General features: G+C 43.0%; 1 protein-coding gene across 1 annotated transcript in view; it reads left to right on the forward strand.

Moving 5' to 3' along the window:
• The window catches only part of LOC126417067 (RING finger protein 44-like), a 115,314-nt gene that overhangs the window by 22,089 nt on the left and 69,719 nt on the right, over window positions 1–23,506 (forward strand). The window contains exons 4-9 of the mRNA XM_050084960.1: window positions 11,443–11,572; window positions 11,662–11,738; window positions 12,062–12,201; window positions 18,284–18,568; window positions 20,147–20,150; window positions 20,272–20,418. Coding sequence (XP_049940917.1) covers window positions 11,443–11,572; window positions 11,662–11,738; window positions 12,062–12,201; window positions 18,284–18,568; window positions 20,147–20,150; window positions 20,272–20,418 — 783 coding nt within the window. The remainder of the gene's footprint in view (window positions 1–11,442; window positions 11,573–11,661; window positions 11,739–12,061; window positions 12,202–18,283; window positions 18,569–20,146; window positions 20,151–20,271; window positions 20,419–23,506) is intronic.

Raw genomic sequence — 23,506 nt, forward strand, 5'->3', positions numbered from 1 at the left:
ACTTTTCATTATTTAGGATCAATTGACAATTTTCTCACCATACAGACAGTAGCTCGATGTTGACTGCATGGGAATTTTGAGGGCAGGCATACTTGTCGAAGTCCCGGTCAACCGGGTTTACCCGTCGCGAGGGAGGATTGCCGCATTGCTCACCGAACGTGACCCTTTATATTTGCACCTCTCATCCAACTAACAGACTAGATGCTACATTCTGTGTTATCCCGCACCACCGGTCGGAGACTATCGGCTACCATACGAGGTAAGTACTACCCGTGTGTAGGATTCCGTTAATGCCACAACACAGATGGCTGCATTTGGAATGATGCTGTGACTAGGAAGTACATACTGACAAATGGAGTCGCATTGCTTTCAGCGACACATTTCAGTGGTGCACTGCCCCGGGTGACTGACGTCAGAGAGTATGGCAGGGCAACCTTATTCTGTAGGACACAGCTCTTCCACACATGGAACGTGTCTCTATAAACTGTCTTCGTGATGTTGAGGTACTCCCACGGCTAACAGGGTCAAGAGATCTGTCTCCGATAGAGCACATGTAGGACCAGCTCGGGCACCAACTCCGGCCCAGTACGTGTGTTGAGGATAGCGATAGCGAGGACGAGTAACTACAGTTGTAGGTCAGCTTGCCTCAGAAGAGGATAAAACGGCTTTGACACCCTTTCGTACTGAATTGCTGTGTGCATCCAGGACAGAGAGGATGCAACACCCTACTGACAAGTGGGCTCATACTGCCAAGTTGTTTGTAAATTTGATTAGATTTTACAATCACTGAAACATCGTGTACCCTCTCAACCAGTGGAGTTTCGTTTCATTTCCTCCTCCACTTGTGGGTGCTTCACTTTTTTTGGTAGGCAGTGTGTATGTTTGGAACGTCCATGACAGAAGTGCAAGTTCCTTGAAATAGCAGTGTTACTCCAGTGCACAGTCGTATTTAATGCTGATATGTCCGGTGTTCACAGTGCTTTTTACAGTGTTTCTGCTTTAACAATAGAGCACTGGACAACTTTTTGGTCAGTAGTGGTACATCGGCATTCGTCAGATCGTGCAAAGTGCATAGCAGAGCACTTCCTGCTGGAGGAGCGCGAATCGATATGTGGATCCACCTCATAGGTGAGCTGTTACAATCGCCCCAAAGGAAGGAGTATGAATTTGATGGCCCATTGACAGTGAATTCATTAGAGTTGGAGCACAGGCTTAGTTTGGTGAAGGAAGTTGACTGTGCCCCTTAGAAGAACTATCCTGACATTTCTCTAAAAAGTTTTATGGGTATCGTGTAAAATTTGTATGCACGGATGGGGAATTCAGACTGTGTTCTTCCGAATGCAAGTCTGTGTCTTGCCATTACGCCACCTCGCTGACAAAGTTACTGTGGGGGTGAACAGTTTCATTATAAGAACATTCACTGGCCCTCAATAGAGTTAAGATGCTAATACTGGCCCTCAATAGAGTTAAGATGCTAATAAACTTCAGAAATGCTTGGTTTCCCTAAAGTAAAAGTTCACTTCAAGCTTTAAGTCATGATTCAATGGAGCTAAAAAGGGGAATTTGCACTTTATTTGTACAGTTAACTTGAATCAGTCATCAATTTAATCTGCGCACAATTATTTTTTATGATAATGTTTATAAGGATGGAAATCGAATAAAACATTAATCCTCCACACTTAGTTATGAACTTAGCTGTTGGATTCTTCCCTCTGGTAATCTGTATCAATATAAAAACCATCAAAAATAAAGTCCATAAGTAGTGTTCAGTTACTTAAATTTTCCCTCGCTGTGTGAGCATCCCCGCAGGTAGCTTGCCACTCTTTGGCGGGTTCATGATTGGCTACCACAGTGCCCCTGCCTTTGCAGCGTTTTTTCCCTTCCAAGCTCCTGCCAATCTTTTCCCCTCCCTTGTGGAACATGTCTATGATGTTATTGGAAATGTTCTGCATTGTCTGTCGCTGACGTAAGAACTGTCTCACCTTTGTTTTTCACTCGCTTGTCCTTTCTTCGGTTCCCTTCTCCTCTCGTTCCTCTGCTTCGGCGTTTGGGGTTCCCCTTTTTCTTCTTCCTCCCTGTGCCCTCCTGAAGGCCAGCCCACACATCTGAAGTATAACACGTGACTGGATAATGGGTAACTCCCAGCCCTGGGTCGACAGATAGGGTTTGCATGTACCCCCTGGTACAGGGGTGATTGCCTGAGCTGCAACTTTCCCTAATTGCCGATTGGTCCCTCTATCAGATGGTCGGGAAGTATGCCCTAAGGTGTGAACAATCACCTAAGATGGGTGGGCCCGTTATGAAGGGAGCCCCCAGTTGGAAGGAGTGCGCCGTCGGAGACACTGGCAATCATGAGGGATTTTCTCGCAATGAGTCAATCATCTTCCCAATCAACATCTATGAAACATAAATGTAATGAGGCTAATTATTTGAAGACCCTTCCTGCTGCACCATGGTTCCTTATGGTCTCGTGTACTGAAGATGGTCAGTCCTTCGCCAGGGTATATTATTCAGAAAGGTGTTGATGCAATTGCTGACCCTGTGAAATCCTGCTCTCGTTTACAGAATGGCACTTTGCTTTCGGATTTTCAAGCACAACTGCTTACTGCATCGCTTCTCCACGGCTATGCTGTTCGTGTAGAGGCCCATAGACCTTTGAATTCTTCCGGTGGTGTAATTTACACCAGGATGCTCGACGGTCTAACTGAGGCTGAAATCTAGTCTTACCTCTCTGATCAGGCCGTCATTGCCGTTCATCATGCAATGTAAAAGGTAGATTCCTCCTTAGTGCCCACACACACTCTTTTCCTCATCTTTGATAGTGTGGTGCTGCCGTCGAAGATCAAAGCAGGCAATGAAATTATCACAGTCCGGCTGTACATTCCGAACTCTATGCACTGCTACTAGTATCATCATTTCAACCACACTAGATGTGTTGTCGACGCCCAGCCAAATGTGTAACCTGTGGTAGGGATGCACACAAGGGCGATTTTCCACCTCCTCCTCCCCGATGAATCAACTGCAATAGCAGCCATTCCGCCGCCTCTTGGGATTGTCCCGTGCATCTTGATGAGCGGGCTGTCAAAGAGGTTCGGTTAAAGGAAAAAGTGCCTTACTCAGTAGCTAACAAGTTACTGGCTAGTCGCAAACCCTGTGTTCTCCCTTCTGGCTCATATAGTTCTGTTTTTGTTGCTCCTCGCTCTGTGAAGCACATGGCCACGCAGATGTGTGACCTCAAATTCAGCTCCGAGTTTGTGAAATCTCCCAGTGTCAAGCTAGCATTGCCATCCTCCCGTCTCAATGTGCGAAGCCACCAGCTACACAACCAGTAGGCAGGAAAGGACAGAAGGAGTACTCCTGTGAAGACTTTCTCCGTCCCTCCAGCCAAACAACACCCTAGACTGTCCGGTTAGAGAAAAGCTTGAAGAAGTCCACCAAAGGCAAACAGTCTTCTCCTTCTCCAACTCAAAGATCCTGTTTAACAGTGTCAGCACGTGGTACCTTAGCCCAGCCGGCCTCTCTTTCCAGTGCCCACCACCAACCGATTTTCAGTGTTGGACTCCACAGACTGACTGCACAAGCAAACAGATGCTTCTGTGGACCCCATGGAGCAGGATCCTCCTGCTTCTGTGCCCTGTAGTAGCGACTCTCCACTGGCTGTCCCTTGGTGACTGCCGAGTTGACACCCCTACATCTCTTCCTCATCATGACTGTCCTCAAATGAAACATTCACAGCCTTCGGTCCCACAAAGAGGATTTATGGCTGCATTTAACATCACATCATCCCCTTGTACTCTGCCTTCAGGAAACAAAATTGCACCCTCACGACCACTTTGAGCTTTCACATTACTTATCGATTCGTTTTGCCCTTCCCCCTGAGTTCGGCATTCCATCTCATGGGGGTGTCATGCTGCTCGTACGGATGACATTCATAGTCAACCCATCTCCCTGACTACCTGTCTTCAAGCTGTTGCAGTTCGCCTTTTTCTTCCCCAGCTGACTTTTTCCCTCTGTACCATATATGTGTCTCAGTCATTCGATGTCACCAGGGCAAGACTTCCTTCATCTTGTTGGGCAGCTACCTCCCCCCATTTTTGCTATTCGGTGACTTTAATGCACATCAACCCATTTGGGGTTCTCCCAGGACCTGTCAGAGAGGTGCCCTGTTGGCTGACCTCCTTAACCAACTTAACCTCTTCTGCCTTAACACTGGAGCACCCACTTTCCTTTCTGACTACTCGCACTCCTGTTCCCATTTGGATCTATCCTTTTACACTGCCCAGCTTGCCCATCGTCTTGAGTGATCTGTTCTTTCCGACACCTACGCCGGTTGCTGACTCCTGTCCCATCTGTGTGCATGCCCAAATGGCAGCTTACTAAGGCTGACTGGCAGCTTTACTCCTCCCTGGCAATCTTTGAAGAAAAAGATTTCCCCAGTTGTGATGACTGGGTCGACTATCTCACCAATGTTATCCTTTCTGCTGCAGAATATTCCATTCCTTGCACTTCCTCTTTACCACGTCATGTCCCAGTCTCTTGGTGGGCTGGGCATACCACGATGCAATTCGCACTCAGAGACGTGCTCTCGGTGTTTTTTACCGTCATCCTACAATTGCAAACTGTATTCATTATAAAAAGATGCTTGTAAAGTGTCGTCGCGTTCTTCGGGATAGCAAACAAGCTAGCTGGATTTCATTCACTAGTTCTTTCAACAGTTCCACCCCTTTCTCTGTCGTGTGGGCCAACCTCAGATGGCTCTCTGTGTCTGAGATCCATTCCCCCATTTCTGGCCACACAGTAACAAACGTCACCGTGGACCCTATTGCTGTCTCCAACACCTTCGGCTGCCGTTCTGCGGAAGTTTAGAGCTCTTCCCACTATCACCCTGCCTTCCTCCATCGGAACTGAGCGGAGGATGCTCGGGCAGTATCCTTCTCTTCTCCGAATCGTGAGTGCTACAATGCCGCCTTTACTATGAGGTAGTTTGATCATGCTCTTAGTTCATCCCGATCCTCTGCCCCAGGGCCGGACGCCATCCACATTTGGATGGTGCAGCACCTTTCTTTTGCGGGCAAGCACTTTCTGCTTAACACGTACAACCACATTTGAGCAGAGGACACATCTCCTGGGTGCTGGCGTGAAGCCACCATCCTAATCATACCTAAGCCCAGTAAGGACAAAAACCCTTCCTTCTAGCTACTGCTCCATCTCTTACCAGGTGCATTTCCAAGGTAGTGGAACGTATGATTCGTGCCCGGTTGGTAGGGTGGCTAGAGTCTCGCAATTTACTGATGAATACACAGTGTGGATTTAGAGCACGCCATTCTGCAGTTGATCATCTTGTTACTTTGTCTACCCATGTTGTGAATGGTTTTCTGCTGAAATCTCAGACTGTGGCCGTGTTTTTCGGTTTAGAGAAGACATACGACACCTATTGGAGAACTGGTATCCTCTGTACTCTTTACACGTGGGCTTCCGCGGCCGCCTCCCCTGTTTCCTTGAGGCATTTTTACAAGATCGAGTTTTCAAGGTGCGTGTGGGTTCTGCCTTGTTGGACACCTTTATCCAGGATAATGGTGTGCCTCAGGGTTGTGTCCTGGGTGTTGTCCTGTGTGCTATAGCCATTAACCGTATCATGGCCTGTCTCCCACTGGGCCTCTCCGGCTCCCTTTTTATTTATGATTTTGCCATCTATTGTAGTTCTCCACAGACCAGTCTCACTGAGAGGCGTCTTCTGTGGTGTGTTGATCGTCTTTAGTCTTGGAGCATCAACAATGGCTTTTGCTTTTCCACTGATAAAACCGTCTGTATGCATTTCTGGTGATGCAAGTGGTTTTTCCTGCTATCTTTACATCTTGGGCCTGTTGTCCTTCTGTTCATTGAAACTACGAAATTCCTGGGGCTCTTGATCAATAGGAAAGTCTCTTGGTCCTCCCACGTATCTTATCTGACAGTCCGCTGTACACGGTTCCTCAATCTCCTACGTGTCCTCAATGGTACTTCCTGGGGTGCTGATCAAATCACCCTCCTCTGTTTGTATCGGCCCCTTGTCCATTCGAAACTAGACTATGGGTGCTTTATGTGTGTGCATGCCCATCCTTCTTACGCCGTCTCAACACTATCCACCATCGTGACATCCGTTTGGCCATGGGTGCGTTTTACACCAGCCTGTTTGAGAGTCTGTATGCTGAAGCTGCTGAACTACCCCTATCCACCGCTGTGACTCTCCTCTGCAGGTACGCATGCCATTTGTCTGCCGTGCATAGCCACCCATCCTATGCCGCCTCCTTTCATGATTCCTTTGATCATCAGTATGGGGCTCATCCTTTCTCTCTGTTACCTCCTGCAGTCCACTTTTGGCACTTGCTTCGGCGGCCTAACTTCACACTACCTGCACCTTTCCCAGTGGGTGGTGAACCCTTCACAACCTTGGCTTCGTGAAGCGGCCCATGTTAACCTTAGCCTTCATTCGCTTCCTAAGGAAGTACCAGAACTCCAAGCGCTAATAGAAAGCACTGATGCTCAAATCGTTATAGGCACTGAAAGCTGGCTAAAGCCGGATATAAGCTCAGTCGAAATTTTTGCAAAGAACCTAATGATGTTCTGAAAGAATAGGCTAAACACGGTTGGCGGAGGCATGTTTGTTGCTGTCAGAAGTAGTTTAACTTGTCACGAAATTGAAGTAGATACTTCCTGTGAGTTAGTATGGTTGGAGCTCATTGTTGGCAACCAGAATAAAATAATAATTGGATCCTTTTACCGACCTCCCAATTCAGATGATACAGTTGCTGAAAGTTTCAAAGAAAACTTGAGTTTGATTTCAAACCCGTAGCCAAATCATTGGAAGGTAGGAGACGAGATACCGGCAGGAGTAAAGCTGTGAGGACGGGGCGTGAGTCGTGCTTGGGTAGCTCAGTTGGTAGAGCACTTGCCCGCGAAAGGCAAAGGTCCCGAGTTCGAGTCTCGGTCCAGCACACAGTTTTAATCTGCCAGGAAGTTTCATATCAGCACGCACTCCGCTGCAGAGTGAAAATCTCATTCTGCATACTATAACAGTTGGTGGTGACTTTAATTTACCCTCGATATGTTGCCGAAAATACGTAGGTACGCATAAAATATCATCCGAAATTGTGCTAAATGCATTCTTTGAAAATTATCTTGAGCAATTAGTTCATGAGCCCACGCGAACAGTAAAAGGTTTTGAAAACATACTGGACCTCTTAGCAACAAATAATCCTGAGTTAATAACGAGCATCAAAACCGATTCAGGGATTAGTGAACACAGGGTTGTTGTAGCGAGATTGAATATTGTAATCCCCAAATCCTCGAAAAATAAGCGAAAAATGTACCTATTCAAAAAAGCAGATAAAAATTCACTTGTCGCCTTCCTGAGATATAATCTCCACTCATTCCAAATTAATATTATAAGTGTAGACCAGATGTGGCTTAAATTCAAAGAAATAGTATCGGCAGCAGTTGAGAGATTTATACCAAATATATTAACAAACGACGGAGCTGATCCTCCTTGGTACACACAACGGGTTAGAACACTTGCAGAAACAACGAAACAAACATGCCAAATTTAAACAGACGCAAAATCTCCAAGATTGGCGATCTTTTACAGAACTCGAAATTTAGCTCAGACTTCAATGCCAGATGCTTATAACAGTTTCCACAATGAAACTTCATCCGGAAACCTGCCAGAAAATCGAAAGCAACTCTGGTCGTATGTGAAGTATGTTAGCGGCAAGAAATAATCAATGCCTTCTATGCACGATAGCAATGGAGATACTGTCGAAGACAGTGGTGCCAAAGCAGAGTTACTAAACACATCCTTCCGAAATGCCTTCACAAAAGACGACGAAGTAAATATTCCAGAATTCGAATCGAGAACAGCTGCCAACATTAGTAACATAGAAGTAAATATCCTCGGAGTAGTGAAGCAACTTAGTCACTTAATAAAAGCAAGTCTTCTGGTCCAGAATGTATACCAGTTACGTTCCTTTTGGAGTATGCTGATGCATTAGCTCCATACTTAACAATCATATACAACCGTTCGCTCGACGAAAGATCGATACCCAAAGACTGGAAAGTTGCACAGGTCACACAAATATTCAAGAAAGGTAGTAGGAGTAATCCACTAAATTACAGGCCCATATCGTTAACGTTGATATGCAGCAGGATTTTAGAACATATGTTGTGTTCAAACATAATGAATTAACCTCGAAGAAAACAGTCTATTAACACATAGTCAACATGAGTTAAGAAAACATCGTTCCTGTGAAACACAACTAGCTCTTTATTCACATGAAGTGCTGAGTGCTATTGACAAAAGATTTCAGATCGATTCTGTATTTCTGGATTTCCAGAAGGCTTTTGACACTGTACCACACAAGCGGCTCGTAGTGAAGTTGTGTGCTTATGGAATATCATCTCAGTTATGTGACTGGATAAGTGATTTCTGGTGTTCCCCAAGGTAGTGTTATAGGCCCTTTGCTGTTCCTTATCTATATAAACTGTTTGGGAGACAATCTGAGCAGCCGTCTTCAGTTGTTTGCAGATGACGCTGTCGTTTATCGACTAATAAAGTCATCAGACGACAAACTGCAAAACGATTTAGAAGAAATGTTGGAATGGTGCGAAAAATGGCAGTTGACCTTAAATAAGGAAAAGTGAGGTCTTCCACATGAGTGCCGAAAGGAACGCGTTAAAGCTCGGTTACACGATAAATCAGTCTAATCTAAAAGCCGTAAATTCAACTAAATACCTCGGTATTACAATTACGAACAATTTAAATTGGAAGGAACACACAGAAAATGTTGTGCGGAAGGCTAACCAAAGACTGTGTTTTATTGGCAGGACACTTAGAAAATGATGCTGTAATTTACCATCTAGTAAGGTCATCCGAAGGCCAGTATCAGTTGCAAAGCGATTTAGAAAAGATTGCTGTATGGTGTGGCAGGTGGCAGTTGACGCTAAATAACGAAAAGTGTGAGGTGATCCACATGAGTTCCAAATGAAATCCGTTGGAATTCGATTACTCGATAAATAGTACAATTCTCAATGCTGTCAATTCAACTAAGTACCGGGGTGTTAAAATTACTAACAACTTCAGTTGGAAAGACCACATAGATAATATTGTGGGGAAGGCGAGCCAAAGGTTGCGTTTCATTGGCAGGACACTTAGAAGATGCAACAAGTCCACTAGAGAGACAGCTTACACTACACTCGTTCGTCCTCTGTTAGAATATTGCTGCGCGGTGTGGGATCCTTACCAGGTGGGATTGACAGAGGACATCGAAAGGGTGCAAAAAAGGGCAGCTCGTTTTGTATTATCACGTAATAGGGGAGAGAGTGTGGCAGATATGATACGCGAATTGGGATGGAAGTCATTAAAGCAAATATGGTTTTCGTCGCGGCGAGATCTATTTACGAAATTTGTCACCAATTTTCTCTTCCGAATGCGAAAATATTTTGTTGACACCAACTTACATAGGGAGGAACGATCACCAAGATAAAATAAGGGAAATCGGAGCTCATACGGAAATATATGGGTGTTCATTCTTCCCGCGCGCTATTAGAGATTGGAATAATAGAGAATTGTGAAGGTGGTTCGATCAACCCTCTACCAGGCACTTAAATGTGATTTGCAGAGTATCCATGTAGATGTAGATGTAGGAGGACACTATTCCAGCCTCGGTCTATCGCCATCAGTTTCACGACCTTCACATGGAACTTCGCGATAGTACCTTTGTATACACTGATGGCTCTCGGACTGATTGTGGGGTCTGGTGTGCCTTCATCATTGGCACACGTGTCTTTAGATATCAGCCTCCGGCACCCTCCTCAGTATTTACAGCCAAGCTCTTGGCCTTGTATCAGGCCATGGAATACATCCGACGACATAGCCTTTTCAATTGTGTCCTCTGCTCAGACTCACTCAGTGCCCTTCAAAGTCTATGTGTGCTGTACATTGCCCATCCCTTAGTGCAGCAGGTCCAGGAAAACTGTCATCTGCTCACTCTTGGTGGAGTCAGTGAGATCTTTCTGTGGATTCCTGGTTATGTCGGTCTGCCAGGAAACAAGGCTGCCGACGCTGCTGCCGAAGCTGCAGTCTTCATACCTCAGCCTGTGAGAACCTACTTTCCCTTTGATGATCTCTGTGTTGCTGTCTGTCAGGAGGTTGTGTCCCTTTGGCATCGCCAATGGTTCTCCCTTCACAGGAATAAGCTCCGGTTTATTAATCCTTTCCCAGTGGCTTGGACGACCTTCTCTCGGCCCTCCCTTGGCTGCGTTTTGGGCACTGCCTTTTTAGCCTTCATCATTTGCCAAGTGGCGCTACCCCAGCACTTTGTACACATTGCACTCAAGTTTCAACTGTCCGCCACTTTCTGATGAAATGTCCATTTTCTTAACCTTTTACGTTCCTAGTCTGGTGTGCCATTTCAGTTTTTGACAGTTTTAGCAAATGATGTGGGGGCTGTCGCCCATGTCTTACTTTTTATCGGCCAAAGGAATATAGCGAGGCCATGTAATTTTTAGTTTTGGGTCTCCATTTCTGTATGGTGTCTTTTTTAGCCCTTTATCCATGTGCCTGTTTTTAACTGTTTTCTGTTATGTCAATTGGTACTGGTATATAGTCGTTTTTTTTAACTCGTCTCTGTTTCGTTTTCTATAGTTTTGACTTGCGCACGCGTGACCCCAGTCGTTTTTGTGCCCTAAAGCAAAACAAAACTGCATGAGCATCACTTTGTGTCTTCTCAATGATGAAATTCCTCTTTTCTTTAAGTTGTTCTAGTACAGATGCTACCACCGTATTTCTGAGCACAGAATTTCTAACAAAACCACCGGAAACAACTGCTACCTACAGATAAATAAAGACTCGCAGAGGTGACTGTTGATTGATACAGATATCCATAGGAATTGAGTGTTTTTGCAGTGTTCAACTAGTCCTATTTGCAAATTCTTAACTTTCTGTTAAGGCATGATAATTAAGGAGCTTAGCTGGCAAATCTGCAGAGCAACTCTCGTACCTCAGGTACTAGCCAGCTCAGCACTTGTGTGGTGCTTCTCTACAGTCCCATTTGGTGTTTTCGGTTATTCAGAATCTCTTTTAGAGAACCTGTACTTAAAATAAATAAATTAACGATTGCAACAATTCTTGCATCTTGACATCCAAAGAGAAATAATAAATGTTCTGAAGGTAGTCGTTAGAACAGTGTACTTCTCAATATGGGAACAATAAGCGGAAACAAGAAGTACAATATTTTTGAGTAAGTTGCATGTCAGATATTGTTTTTAGTTAGTTAGTTAGTTACATTTAGTATTTACGTGCTTGACCTGAAAAACCAATTAATATTGATGAATTGGGTTCCTTTTTTATGATTTCTCGTTTTATCAGGCTTAGACCCCATGTAAAGCAAAGTTTAATAAATTCCACAGGAAAATACTTTGTGTGGTCCACCCATCTTGAGTGTCAGTCCTAGCGGTTTGCCAGCAAGCACTGTGGATGTTCATCAACATACAGGAGTAGGTCTGGAATTTTCACCGAGGCGGACAGTCACTGCTGGAGGTGAGATAAAGTTAACCCTTTCTATTACTGTGATTTTGGATTCAAGTTTTTTTAGGGGCGATTAATAATGTGCTTCTTTGACTTCACAGAAATTCGCCTGAGTCCTTTACAAATTCAGCATTCGCCTCCGTATTTTAGAACTAACAGTCAAGATGATGGAAGGAAGGCAAGTATTAGCTTTTCTAGATTTCGTGTTAATTGTACATGTTGCATCTTCAATCTGTGTCACATTGTTAATGTCTCACATATTCTGCTTCCAGTGTACAAATATATTAAGTCTGTATCACAACAGCAGAAAGTATAAGAAAACAAATGTAATGGAATAATCATATATTGACATAACCTGTTTACTTAAATTTAATTCTTCTCCCATCTTTTAAAGACACATCTCTAAATTTACAATACAAGATGATGATTTGCACCATTTGTCATTTCCAACTTTGTCTATGAATGGAGAGAGAAATTGCTGTATTAATGCCATTATTACAGAGTGAAAGCCCTTCGCGAAAACGAAGGAGAGTGTCTCGTGGAGGCATTCAGATGGCAGTACCTGTTCCCACAACAGCACCACATACGAGGACACCTTGGGAACAGCGCCGTTCTCCCAGGCACCAGTCAACTGCTCGGAGGTTTGTTCTGTTTGATTTTTCAGATGTAGTTGTTAAAGACAGTGAGTCACGCAGCTCCTTGTTTTCCTGCAACTTTGCTGCTGAAGTGCCATCAAGTGCCTGACATGTATGAACATGTGAAACGATGGCGTGTTGTGTGGGGGTGAAGCAGCACATTTAAAAGGCAAATGAGGTCTTATTTCAGAGCTTACTGTGGTGCTGTAAATATGGAAAGTTGTTTTATAATGTGAAATTAAATAAAATGTTTTTCTTTACCTAGGCAATGTGGTTTCAGTAACAGAGAGAGATGGAAAACAACTTTTTCTTGAAAGCGAATTAAAATAGTCTGTACTGGTAGATTTTTATAATAAGTCAAAACCAGGAAAAGTGTAAGGTATGTTCATCATCACCACTGATGTTTGTTCATTGAAGAGGAGTTGGGTAATTAAAGAAGTGTTGTTAAGGGCAGAAAATTAGCACATACAGTGAATCGATGATGCAGTGGTGGTAGCTGAAAGTGAACGTGAATTGTTATTTATGCTAAACGTAATGGAACATGGGCTGGCTGTAGTTTAAGATATGCAAAATAAATAAGAAGAAAGTATCACATTTGGATGTGCTGGAGAACTAAATGTTACAGCTGGGTAAAAAGGATCTAGAAGGGGTATATACATTTAGATATGCAGGAAGCAGAATTAATAAAACTGATTGGTACACACAGCATATAAATTAAACGACAAGGTCTTTTATAAAAATCAATAGCAGCTAGTGTCCATGAATGTAAAAACATGCCTAGTTTTAAATGTATTAAAATTAGTCTGAAATTTGTAAATAAAACTCAAGAAACAAACTAAAATTGGCGCAAAGCATCAGAAAGTATGTAGCTTGTACATGTACCCCCAATTGGTTCCTTTGGAATTCACACATATTAGGACACAGTTCATTTCTCATTTTAACCCATCAACTGCTCTATAACATGTTGACACGCGCCATTGCTGCTGTCCTCTGGTGCTCTGGACATGGTAATGCACGATATTGTTCCTTTTGATGATACTATTCGCACCGCTTGCTGACACCTTTGTGCTCCTGGGTGTTGAGGTGGGCTGCCACTCGATTCTGTGTGCGCTCTGGATGCATTAACGCATCAGGTCCTTAGTACCCAGGTAGCCCAATTTCCACCCTAAGTGCTCAGTAGCTTCCTGACATTCGGCCTGTGTGCATTGGCTGCTGTAATCTTATTTTTGTTGCTTTTTTCATCTTTGTTTTTGACTGAGAAAATGGCATGCCATTGTGGTTGCACAGATGACTATACGAAGGTAGTGACGGGCAATTACACCTGGTACTTAGTATTACAGGATAGTGAAATATACTCACTATTTTTATATACTTGAATTTAGCATATTTCGCGACAGTACTCACTTTTCTGTGAAATATTTACAATATGATATTTGTCTTTTTGTGTTGGCTTCAGACGTCTAGTGAAAGTATGATTCCACAATGCTGTTTCGTCGGCTGCAGAAATGACCTGGATCAATGCGTTTGCCTCATTTTTGGTGCTTCAAATACCATTTCTTCGAATGTGGTTCCTTCTTGACGTTTATACAAAAATAGTAGTAACATAATTCATTTTTCCTGTTCACTAGCAAATTATTATAACGGCGACCTGCACATTGTTCCGCTGTCACACACACAGAGTGTTCACTGCAGACTGACTACGGTCAAAGATGACTCTAGTGTCAGACATTTCACACAACACACAAGCTTCCACTTGTAACCAGTCTCTTTGATATTCTTCGTCACATCTACTAATATTAATCAATATGCTGTCACTCTCTAACATATTAGCATAAAATAAGGCAAATTACAATTCACAAAAAATATTCTGACAAAAATATAAGAAAACATTTACAACGTCCCTCATTAGATTTTGTATCGACAAATCCGGTAAAAAATAACAAATCTCCCAGATCCATTACAATAGAATAAACTGAAGTAGACCCCTCTATATAAAGATCATTCCAGTAGTGTTGTTGGAGAGACTAGTTGGTAAGCTGCTATCATTACATGTAGTTATAAAGCATTCTAAAGGCTACAAACAAACAAAAGTTCTTGACGGTAACTGAAATGATTAAAACATGTGCAGCACACTGTGCACAGCCCTCCCATACTTATAAAAACCAGTATATTTAGAACAATGATAGATGAAACTCTGCTCTTTTAAATACAGTTTCAATATATGAACTAATTTCATATACAACAGTGAATGAGCTAAACTGAATTGTGCACGAAGTCTCTGCAATTTGGATTTATCCTCTGCCAAACTCAAAATAGAATGGCTTCCAGAGGCAACAAAAGTTATTTCCAATATTTAAAATGTAAGGAAGATGATAGTTTTGCTGATCACTGTGAAGGACCCATTCATTTGTAGACTGGCACAGTGAAAAGACTTACACATGGAGCTATCGGCCAAAGCCTTCCTTAGCAAAGAAAATGAACACACACTTACATTACCAAGAGTGCCTCGTGCACACTTGGACGCCACCGCTGGCAGTTCCACCAGCCAGAATGGGACTGTCATATGAATAGCACAATCTGGAGAGGGGGGGGGGGGGGGAGGTGTAGAAGAGAGCTGGCAGGGCGTGCAGGGCCAAGAGACTGCCAGGCGCAGATTCAGGACTTGTGATCATGTTCATTGGGGGGGGGGGGGGGGGGGGGGAGGAGAATGAGGAACGAAAAGAGGGGGAGAGGAAAAGCAATCCATCCTACCACAATGGATACCTGCTGCATCTTTCTCTACCCATTCAGAAAAGTATCCCATATTCTGTTTCTTAAATGTTGCTGGAATCCTCCCCAAGGTCCTAACCATAAAAAAATTCCTTTCTGTGGATCCCACATCTCCTTCCTCAATGACCTCCACCTTTTCAGATTCTGCCAGTTCCTATCCCTCACAAATCTGCTACTGCAAAAACACATTTCCATGGCACAGGCCTCCCAGAGCCACCTCTGCTCCCTCTGTAAGATACAGCTACTGTGCAATCCATACTACATACACCACATTTTTGAAATTCAATCCCTTGCTCTCCAGCACCTGGAAGAGCATTCCAGACATCACCTTGGTAAGTTATCTGACCTGCCGACATCCTACTGCCACCTTGGGGTCCCACTATTTGAGCTCTTGTCCTATCCGTAGTGCTTCTCATCAGCCCCCGATAGCACCCATATCCTGCCTAGCAGACCTTTTCAACTGGACACGTATCCCAAAACTCCCTACCAACATTCTAAGTCCAGAGCCCAAACAATCCTGAAATGCTGTTGTTAACCTTTTCGCCAAAATCCTCAGCTCTACGGAAGTTTTCGTTTTATTCAAAGGACTCACCTTTAGCCCTACACCCAATGTAATAATGTCAGACTTGTCAAAGATCTAATCTCATTCTCCTAGTCGCCTGCAGTGGAAACTATTCTTTCTCACCAACCCCTCCAATCAAAGCCAACATAATTCCAAAATTGATTCCTGCCTCATCCAGTTCATGTCACCACTCACCCAACCACACACACACACACACACACACACACACACACACACACACACACACACACCAGGACTGGAACAACTGAACCGCATTCCTTTGCCAGGGCTTTGATTACCTATCATCATGCCCTGAAATGAGGGACTTCCAACCCAAGATCCTTTCCACTCCTCCTAAAGTGGTGTTCAGTTGTCCACCAACCTCCACGACATTCTTGTCCATCGCTATGCTACTCCCAATCCCACCTCCTTGTCACAGGGGTCAAATCTCTGTGGAAGACATAGGTGCAAGACCTGTCCAATCCACCCACTATTAAAGTCTTAGGCTTATCTTAACCTGTCAAAGGCCGGGCCACCTGGAAAACACCCGTGTTATGTACCAGCTCTGGTGCAACCATTGCACAGCTTTTTATGTTGGTATGACTACCACCAGGGTGAAAGGCTGCCATCAAACCACAGTCAAAAGCAAAGTCTGGCACAATATGCTGCAGAACATAAGCAGCTTGATTTCAGTGGATGCTTCACAACATGGGCCAACTGGATCCTCAGCTCTACCACCACCATTTTCTAAACTGTGGAGATGGGAGTTATCCTTACAATACATTCTCCACTCCTGGAATTATTCCAGTCTTGAGGTGTGGTAACCTACTGCCCCCACACCCTCAACCCAACAGTTTCCTCCTCCTTGTCTTATCACTTTCTTCACTCTCACATTCCCTCATCTTTTTTTGTGTGACACCCTCTGCCAATGCACGTGTCCGTCCTTTCCCTTTCCCTGCTCCCTTCCTTTTCCGCACCTTTCCTTTTCCTCTCCCCCACCCCATCACCTGATGCTGTGCTTGACAGTCTCTAGTCCTATCAGACACTGTCTCCTCTTCCCCCTCCTGTGCCCCACTCCAGATTGCTATTCACGTGACACTTGCAGTCTGGTCAGAGCTGCCGATGGTGGCACCATAGTGTGTGTGTTATGTTCTTGGTTACGTGACTGTGAATACGTGTGTGTGTGTGTGTGTGTGTGTGTGTGTGGTGTGTGGTGTGTGTGTGTTTCTTTTCTGAGGAAGACTTTGGCCAATAGCTGTGTGTGTAACAGTCTTGTCATTGTGCCTGTCTGCAGCTCAGTGGGTCGTCATCACTGTGAGTAGCAATCTGTCCTATTCCTGTCCTGTTATTCTGTTAGTCCAATCTGGAGTTTCCATTGTTTGATTTTCAATATTTTGTGTAATTAGGACTGAAGTTAAAAATAAGACTAGTATTACAGTTATAAACTGTGTCTTTGTCATGAGACAGAATAACTGACAATGTCCAAATGCGCAGACTGTATTCATTCAGTATTTGATAATGAGAGCACTTAGCAACTTCCAGAAAAACTTTGGACGTAAACATTTATCGAACTTTTTGTCGCTACTCCCCCCCCTCCCCCCCCCACCCTCCCCCCCCCCCCCCCCCCCCCCCCCTCCCCCCCCCCCCCCCCCTCCCTCCTCTTTCTTGAAGAAGTAAGCAGAAAAGCTATTACTCATTCCAGTCAGTAAATTATGCCGCCACTAAACAGAGAGAAAATGGCATAAGTCTAGAAATGATAATGTTTGCTTCAAAATTGGACTAGAAATATCCACAGTCAATCTTAAAAAATGACTTGTCGTTTGTTTTCCTTTAGCATTGTAGAACTTTGAGGCAGCTAAAATTATTGCTGATATTGTCATTGTAGGGAATGATCTAATTTCACTAACAAAAAATAAGTCATTTTTGAGATCTGCAGCCCGAAATATGGTTTGGTGCGGGTCTCCGTATTATTTTATCCTGTCCAGGCCTCGTCATCTCCGAAGAACTACTGCAACAAACATATTACTGAATCTGCTTACTGTGTTCATGTTTTGGTGTGCTTCTACGATTTTTACCTCACACACTTGCTCCCAGGACTGAATTAGTGATTCATTACCGTCTCAGAATGTATCCTATCAGCTAGTCCTTTCTTCTAATCAGGTTGTGCTTCAAATTGCGTGTCTCGCCAGTTTTGTTCGGTACCTCCTCATAACTTCCATTATCTACCTATCTTATTTTCTTCATTCTTATGTAAGCAAATTGTTATAGCAACAAAATTGGAAAATTTGTGTGTGAAATAAAACAGTACAGTAAAATGTAAAAAATTTACTTGACTCTCTAGAAACATATAAGAAGTGTGTCGACAAACAGAAGAGTTTTAAAAAACATGGTTCTTCATTAAGTCTGGAATTTAATTTTCTGTATTTGCTCGAAATGCAAGTTGAATCTACTTGTTAACCACAGTACTGATTTAAGCTTGTGACATTACTGCTTTATGTGACATTGCTACAGAAAAACCTAGCAATGCTGAGGTGGTTGTTGTTGTGCCTGTTGTAACATTTCTGGTCTTAATTTTAAGTTTTATGTTTCATCTGTTAAAAGAACAGTGATCCAGAGGATGTGACTGAGACTTAGATACATTACTATGTGAATGTTGAATAGTTGAAGTGTTAGTTGTGACCACAAGCATCTTTTACTTTTAATAATGTGAATCACTAAACTCAATAAATTGTAATAATTTCGTTCACTCATTCTCAGTGTAAGTAACAGTTTGAGACGCACCATGCGTTGCACGCCCGTGTGGGGTCCGCTTCCCCACCAGGAGTCGCCCTACACGCCGTTCCACCCACACCCGGCGCACACGGCTCCGAGTCCTGCCACAGTGCCAATACCGCTTCCACTGTCGCTGTACCCTGGCAGCAGCCCCCCCTCCGCAGCACGGCTGCCACCAGCATGGGCTGTACGGCTGCTGCAGCTGCCCCCCAGCATTCCCTCCACCGCCCTCAGGGCCTCCGCCGATGCCTCCACCACAAGTGCAGGTTCGTAATTTAGGCATGTGGTTGGTATTGTGTATTTTAAGCACTAACATTCTCATTATGCACAAATAATACCGTTGTAGAATAAATTCTGTAATATCTCTCGTTATTATCTAAGCAACTGTTATAAACTTACTCTAATTCGCGTGTAATTTCATGTGATGGTGGTTTTTGTTTCTAGGGATACAACAGTTATCCATAAAATTTTAATTACCGCATGAAGAAAATAAAGTTACGTAATTAATTTTTGTTTATATGTTGCTATATGTCTGCCATCACGGTATGCATCGAAATCCCTGCACCACAGTACTGAAGCAAACTGCTGGGAGCAAAAACAGAATGGTGCTGCGTGTCTACATTTTATTGGTGGGCTGTGCAATTTTGTTTTGGCCGCTCTACCTGCACGCTGTTGTATGTGGTACAGAGATTTGTGCGTGTACCAGTCCTGCAGACATGTACGTGCAAAGTGATAAAAAAAATTTCACAATTAACATTTGCCCACAATGGCAAATTTTTTACACAGAGTTTGAAACTGCCCTAAAGTTACAAACAAAAAATTGGTTATGTAACTTATACCTCCCTGAAGTGATAATTACAACTTTATAACTGCCCCTTGTATAAATGTTCACTCATCAAGTGGACAACAGATACATTGATTTCTGCTAAAATTACAAATGTTATAAAAGAAGGGGGTCATCTTCGTATCAAGTTCCAAAACAGGAGAACTTAAACATGATTAAATCTGACTTTTACTTTCAGGATATTTTAATATGTCGTTAGAAATATCAATATGAAGCAGTCACTAGGTAAGGGAAAAGTCAAAGAGTGGACAGTGAATTAAAAAGCTTGATTGAATTGATACTTATGAATACTTATTTACCTCAGTTGGTAGGTCAATAATAAACTTGTAAAAAAATAAATAAAAATTCTAAGAGTCTTGAGGAGGGAAGACAGAAGCAAGAAGACAAAATTGAGAGTAATGATGGAGAGAGAATGCAGAAGGTAGGTAGATAAGAAATGAAGGAAGTTTGTGGAATAAAGCCTATAAACTATGGTTAGGTTTGTGGCGTATGTGTTGAGAGTAGTCACGTTGTCTGAAGTTTTGGAAACACACCAGAATGGATAGGGGAATTAATGTTCCCACTCTGGTCACTTGGCTCCAATCCCATTCTAATATGAGTACTTCCAAAATATGACCATCAAAAGGATCTTCCGCCTCCTGCCCACCCCACCCTCCCCACTTGCCCTACTTACCTCTCGCCCACACAAAATTGATTTGTGAGAGCTTGGGTAGGGACAGATCACTCAAACTCCAGGCTAACGTGACTCAAATTTTATGGGGAAGAAGGGAGGCAAACTAAACAAATATGTCCCTTTTAATGTGGGCTCTGAGTGCCACTACTCCCACCTCTCACCGGACCGACTATTCCCAACCACTTCCTCCCTTCCTCGAAGCACAGGGAACTTAACTGTTCTGAAAACTGTAATTGCAGGAATTTGTCGTCTTGAAGGTAGGTATGTATGTACTGGCCATCCTTTGTGCTTTTGTTCCTAATTTTCTGATTGTATTTTCCTTCTTATGCAGATGTGTATGTTACTTAAGGATATCAGTAGCAAAAATTATTTATATCGTTACAGAAACTGGATATTATCTGGTGTATTTCTACAAACTTTTGTGCTGTATCTCTGCACCAAATTTATTTTTCCTAGGTTCCGCAGTTTGGGAGTTGCCTACCACCCCATCATCAGTCATATGCAGCATTTCTTCAGGCGCAAGCTCAACCAACGCCTGGGTTCACAGCTCCTCCCAGTCCGTGCCTTTCAGTTTCTCCAGTCCATTTCCCTCAACAACCTCAGGTAAAAAGTGTTGCCAAGAGCTTTATATTAATTTCTGTTCTTAGTATTTCCTTGTCTGGTCCTCCTGTCATCTACATCTAGATCTATACGAATACTCTGCAAATCACAGTTAACTCTTGTGTCTTCCCGTGCAATCTCTGATTTCCCTTACTTTATTATGGTGATTGTTTTCTCCCTTTGTGGGTCGACGTCAACAAAATATTTTCGATTTCGGAGGAGAAAGTTGGTGGTTGAAATTTCATTAGAAGATTCTGCCATAACGAAAAATGTTTTTGTTCAAATGGTGTCCATCCCAAATCCTGTATCGCGTCAGTGACTCTCCCTCCTATTTTGCGATAATACAAAATGTGCTGCCCTTCTTTGAGCTTTCTCGATGTACTCCCGTTAATCCTATCTGGTAAGGATCCCAGACAGTGCAGCAGTACTCCAAAACAGTACTTACTTATTTATTTGTAACGGTGCATGCGCCTGTGTGTGTGTGTGTGTGTGTGTGTGTGTGTGTGTGCGCGCGCGCATTGGCAAGTAGCCTACTCTTCGCGAATAGCACCAATGTCAAGTACTCTCACTTCATGACTCTGCAGAGAGGTTTGGTATTTACACCAGGACATTGGTGCAAAGTCTGTCAGGAACTTTGTTACCAACTCTCCTCTGCTTGCCGGCCAGATACTGGCAGTGGAAAATTTTTTCCACCGCCAGGATTCGAACTGGCTTACCCCTGTGTTGTGCACCACCACACAAGCGTTAGTGTTCTCAACCGAGGGGGTGGGTTGGTCTTATCCTTTGTGTTGGTTTTAATATAGACTGCAGTGCTACAGAAAAATGTATAAACCTATGCTTAATGACAATTATTTATGCTGTTACTTCCTATGGTTTTAAATAAGTTTAAAAATTCCTCTTAATGTAAGAAGCTTAAAAATGCAGATCAATATTAAGATGTATTGCTCAAAACAGTTTGTGAATTAGAAGGCGCATTACACATCACATTAATTTTAACATTGGAAGGTGAGCTTTTGTGTACAGTGTAATATGCAGATGCAGTTACTCATGTAATTCCTATCAATGTGGCTCAAAATAAGCACTGTGTGTCCCAATATAATTATTTGTACAGATGATTTTTCTCTTCCCCCTGCAAGTGGCGAGGTTTGTCATTCACCTACCTGTTGGCTGCTGTCCTGAACATGGCTGGTATCAAACTAATTCTCTTCTAGCAGGGGTTCAGTTGATGGTTTATTGACATAATCAATAAGACAACAGTGGGAAGCTGCAGCATAACTATGAACACTACTGACAAGGGAAGTCTCTTGGCTCGAACAGGGATTCAGTGCTCCAATTGTATTTAGAAGCTTCAAGTACACTGTGATTAGGATGGTGAAAGCATTTGACTGTCTTAGTCTTAGTTGTTCCATTATCAGACATTACATTTCTCAACAAAATGTGTGAATCTATATGCAGAACCACAGTAGGCACATTTTGCAAAAGCAATAACTAGACAATCTTCTGAACCGCGTTCTTGAGCTGCAAAATCAAATGCTGTTTGAATCACATTCTTGAATTCAGCAACATGTGTGGGAGAATTGTACCCAGAAATATTGAAGCATAGCCCGGTACACAGAGCAGACAGTTGGTTATGAATAATAGAACGCATTTTCGTAATGAAGGTTCAGTTTCCAAATATAGTGTCGAAATACTGCAGATAGTCCTTCTGGAGTCTTGTCACATTCAAAGACTGTATGTATTTCATTGTTTATAGTGGAATGATCTTGCATTCAATGTCTTTACCTGCAAATGAATCATTTACTATTCCTGGTCCTTGCGAGTACTCAAATAACCACAGAGTAGGCTACACCTGTGGTTATTTGCGACATTCTCATTAACAAACAGTCGAAAATCCAGGGTAAAATGTAACAATATTATGAAAAGGAAAGTTGCTACTCACCATGTAATGGAGACGCTGAGTTGCAGATAGGAAAACAACAAAAAGACTAACAATATGAGCTCTCGGCCAACAAGGCCTTTGTTGAAAATAGGAGGGGGGGGGGGGGGGGGGGGGTGAGAGAGAGAGAGAGAGAGAGAGAGAGAGAGAGAGAGAGAGAGAGAGAGAGCGCATGCAAACGCAACTCGCATAACGCGCGCGCGCGTGTGCGCACGCCCGCGTGTGTGTTGTGTGTTTTCAACAAGGGCCTTCTTGGCCAAAATCTTATATTGTGATAGTCTTTTTGTTGTGCCTATGTGCGACTCAGCGTCTCCGCTATATTGTGAGTAGTAACTTTCCTTTTTGTAATATTCTCATTAATTTTTTTTGTAATATTCTCATTATATATATAATAGAGGGAAACATTCAACGTGGGAAAAATATATCTAAAAACAAAGATGATGAGGCTTACCAAACGAAAGTGCTGGCAGGTCGATAGACACACAAACATACACACAAAATTCAAGCTTTCGCAACAAACGGTTGCTTCATCAGGAAAGAGGGAAGCAGAGGGAAAGACAAAAGGATGTGAGTTTTAATGGAGAGGGTAAGGAGTTATTCCAATCCCAGGAGCAGAAAGACTTACCTTAGGGGGGAAAAAAGGACAGGTATACGCTCGCTCGCTCGCCCGCCGGCGCGTGCTCACACACACACACACACACACACACACAAGCAGACATATTTTGTAATATTCTCATTACTAACATTAATGAAAAATGATTTTAAATTGCCTTTTGACATTTTCCCACTTCTTTTAGCCTCCAAATGTGAATTTGATGGAAGTTTGTCTTCAGTAGCCTTTTTAACTTTGAGGCCAAAATCTTTTTTCTGAAAGACAAATATGTTTCTTTCGTTAGATGTTCACTTATCGAAACTCCAACTTCTATTGTACAACTATGAATTGTATTGTGTGCAGGCTGGACCAAGATAAGTTGATTTTCTCTCCCTTTTTTAGGTAGTGTCAGACCAGAAGTTATTTCATTATTAAATTCACTCTTATCAGTGCTCCAAATGCCATGTGGCTGTATCTGGAAACCTGTAGTTTTATAATTTGCTTCTTCAAGAATACATGCTCCAGATTGACTAATATCTTGATCTTCCTGTACATCTCTGGCT

Source organism: Schistocerca serialis, chromosome 8, assembly GCF_023864345.2.
Source record: "Schistocerca serialis cubense isolate TAMUIC-IGC-003099 chromosome 8, iqSchSeri2.2, whole genome shotgun sequence".
In the NCBI taxonomy this organism is placed as follows: domain Eukaryota; kingdom Metazoa; phylum Arthropoda; class Insecta; order Orthoptera; family Acrididae; genus Schistocerca; species Schistocerca serialis.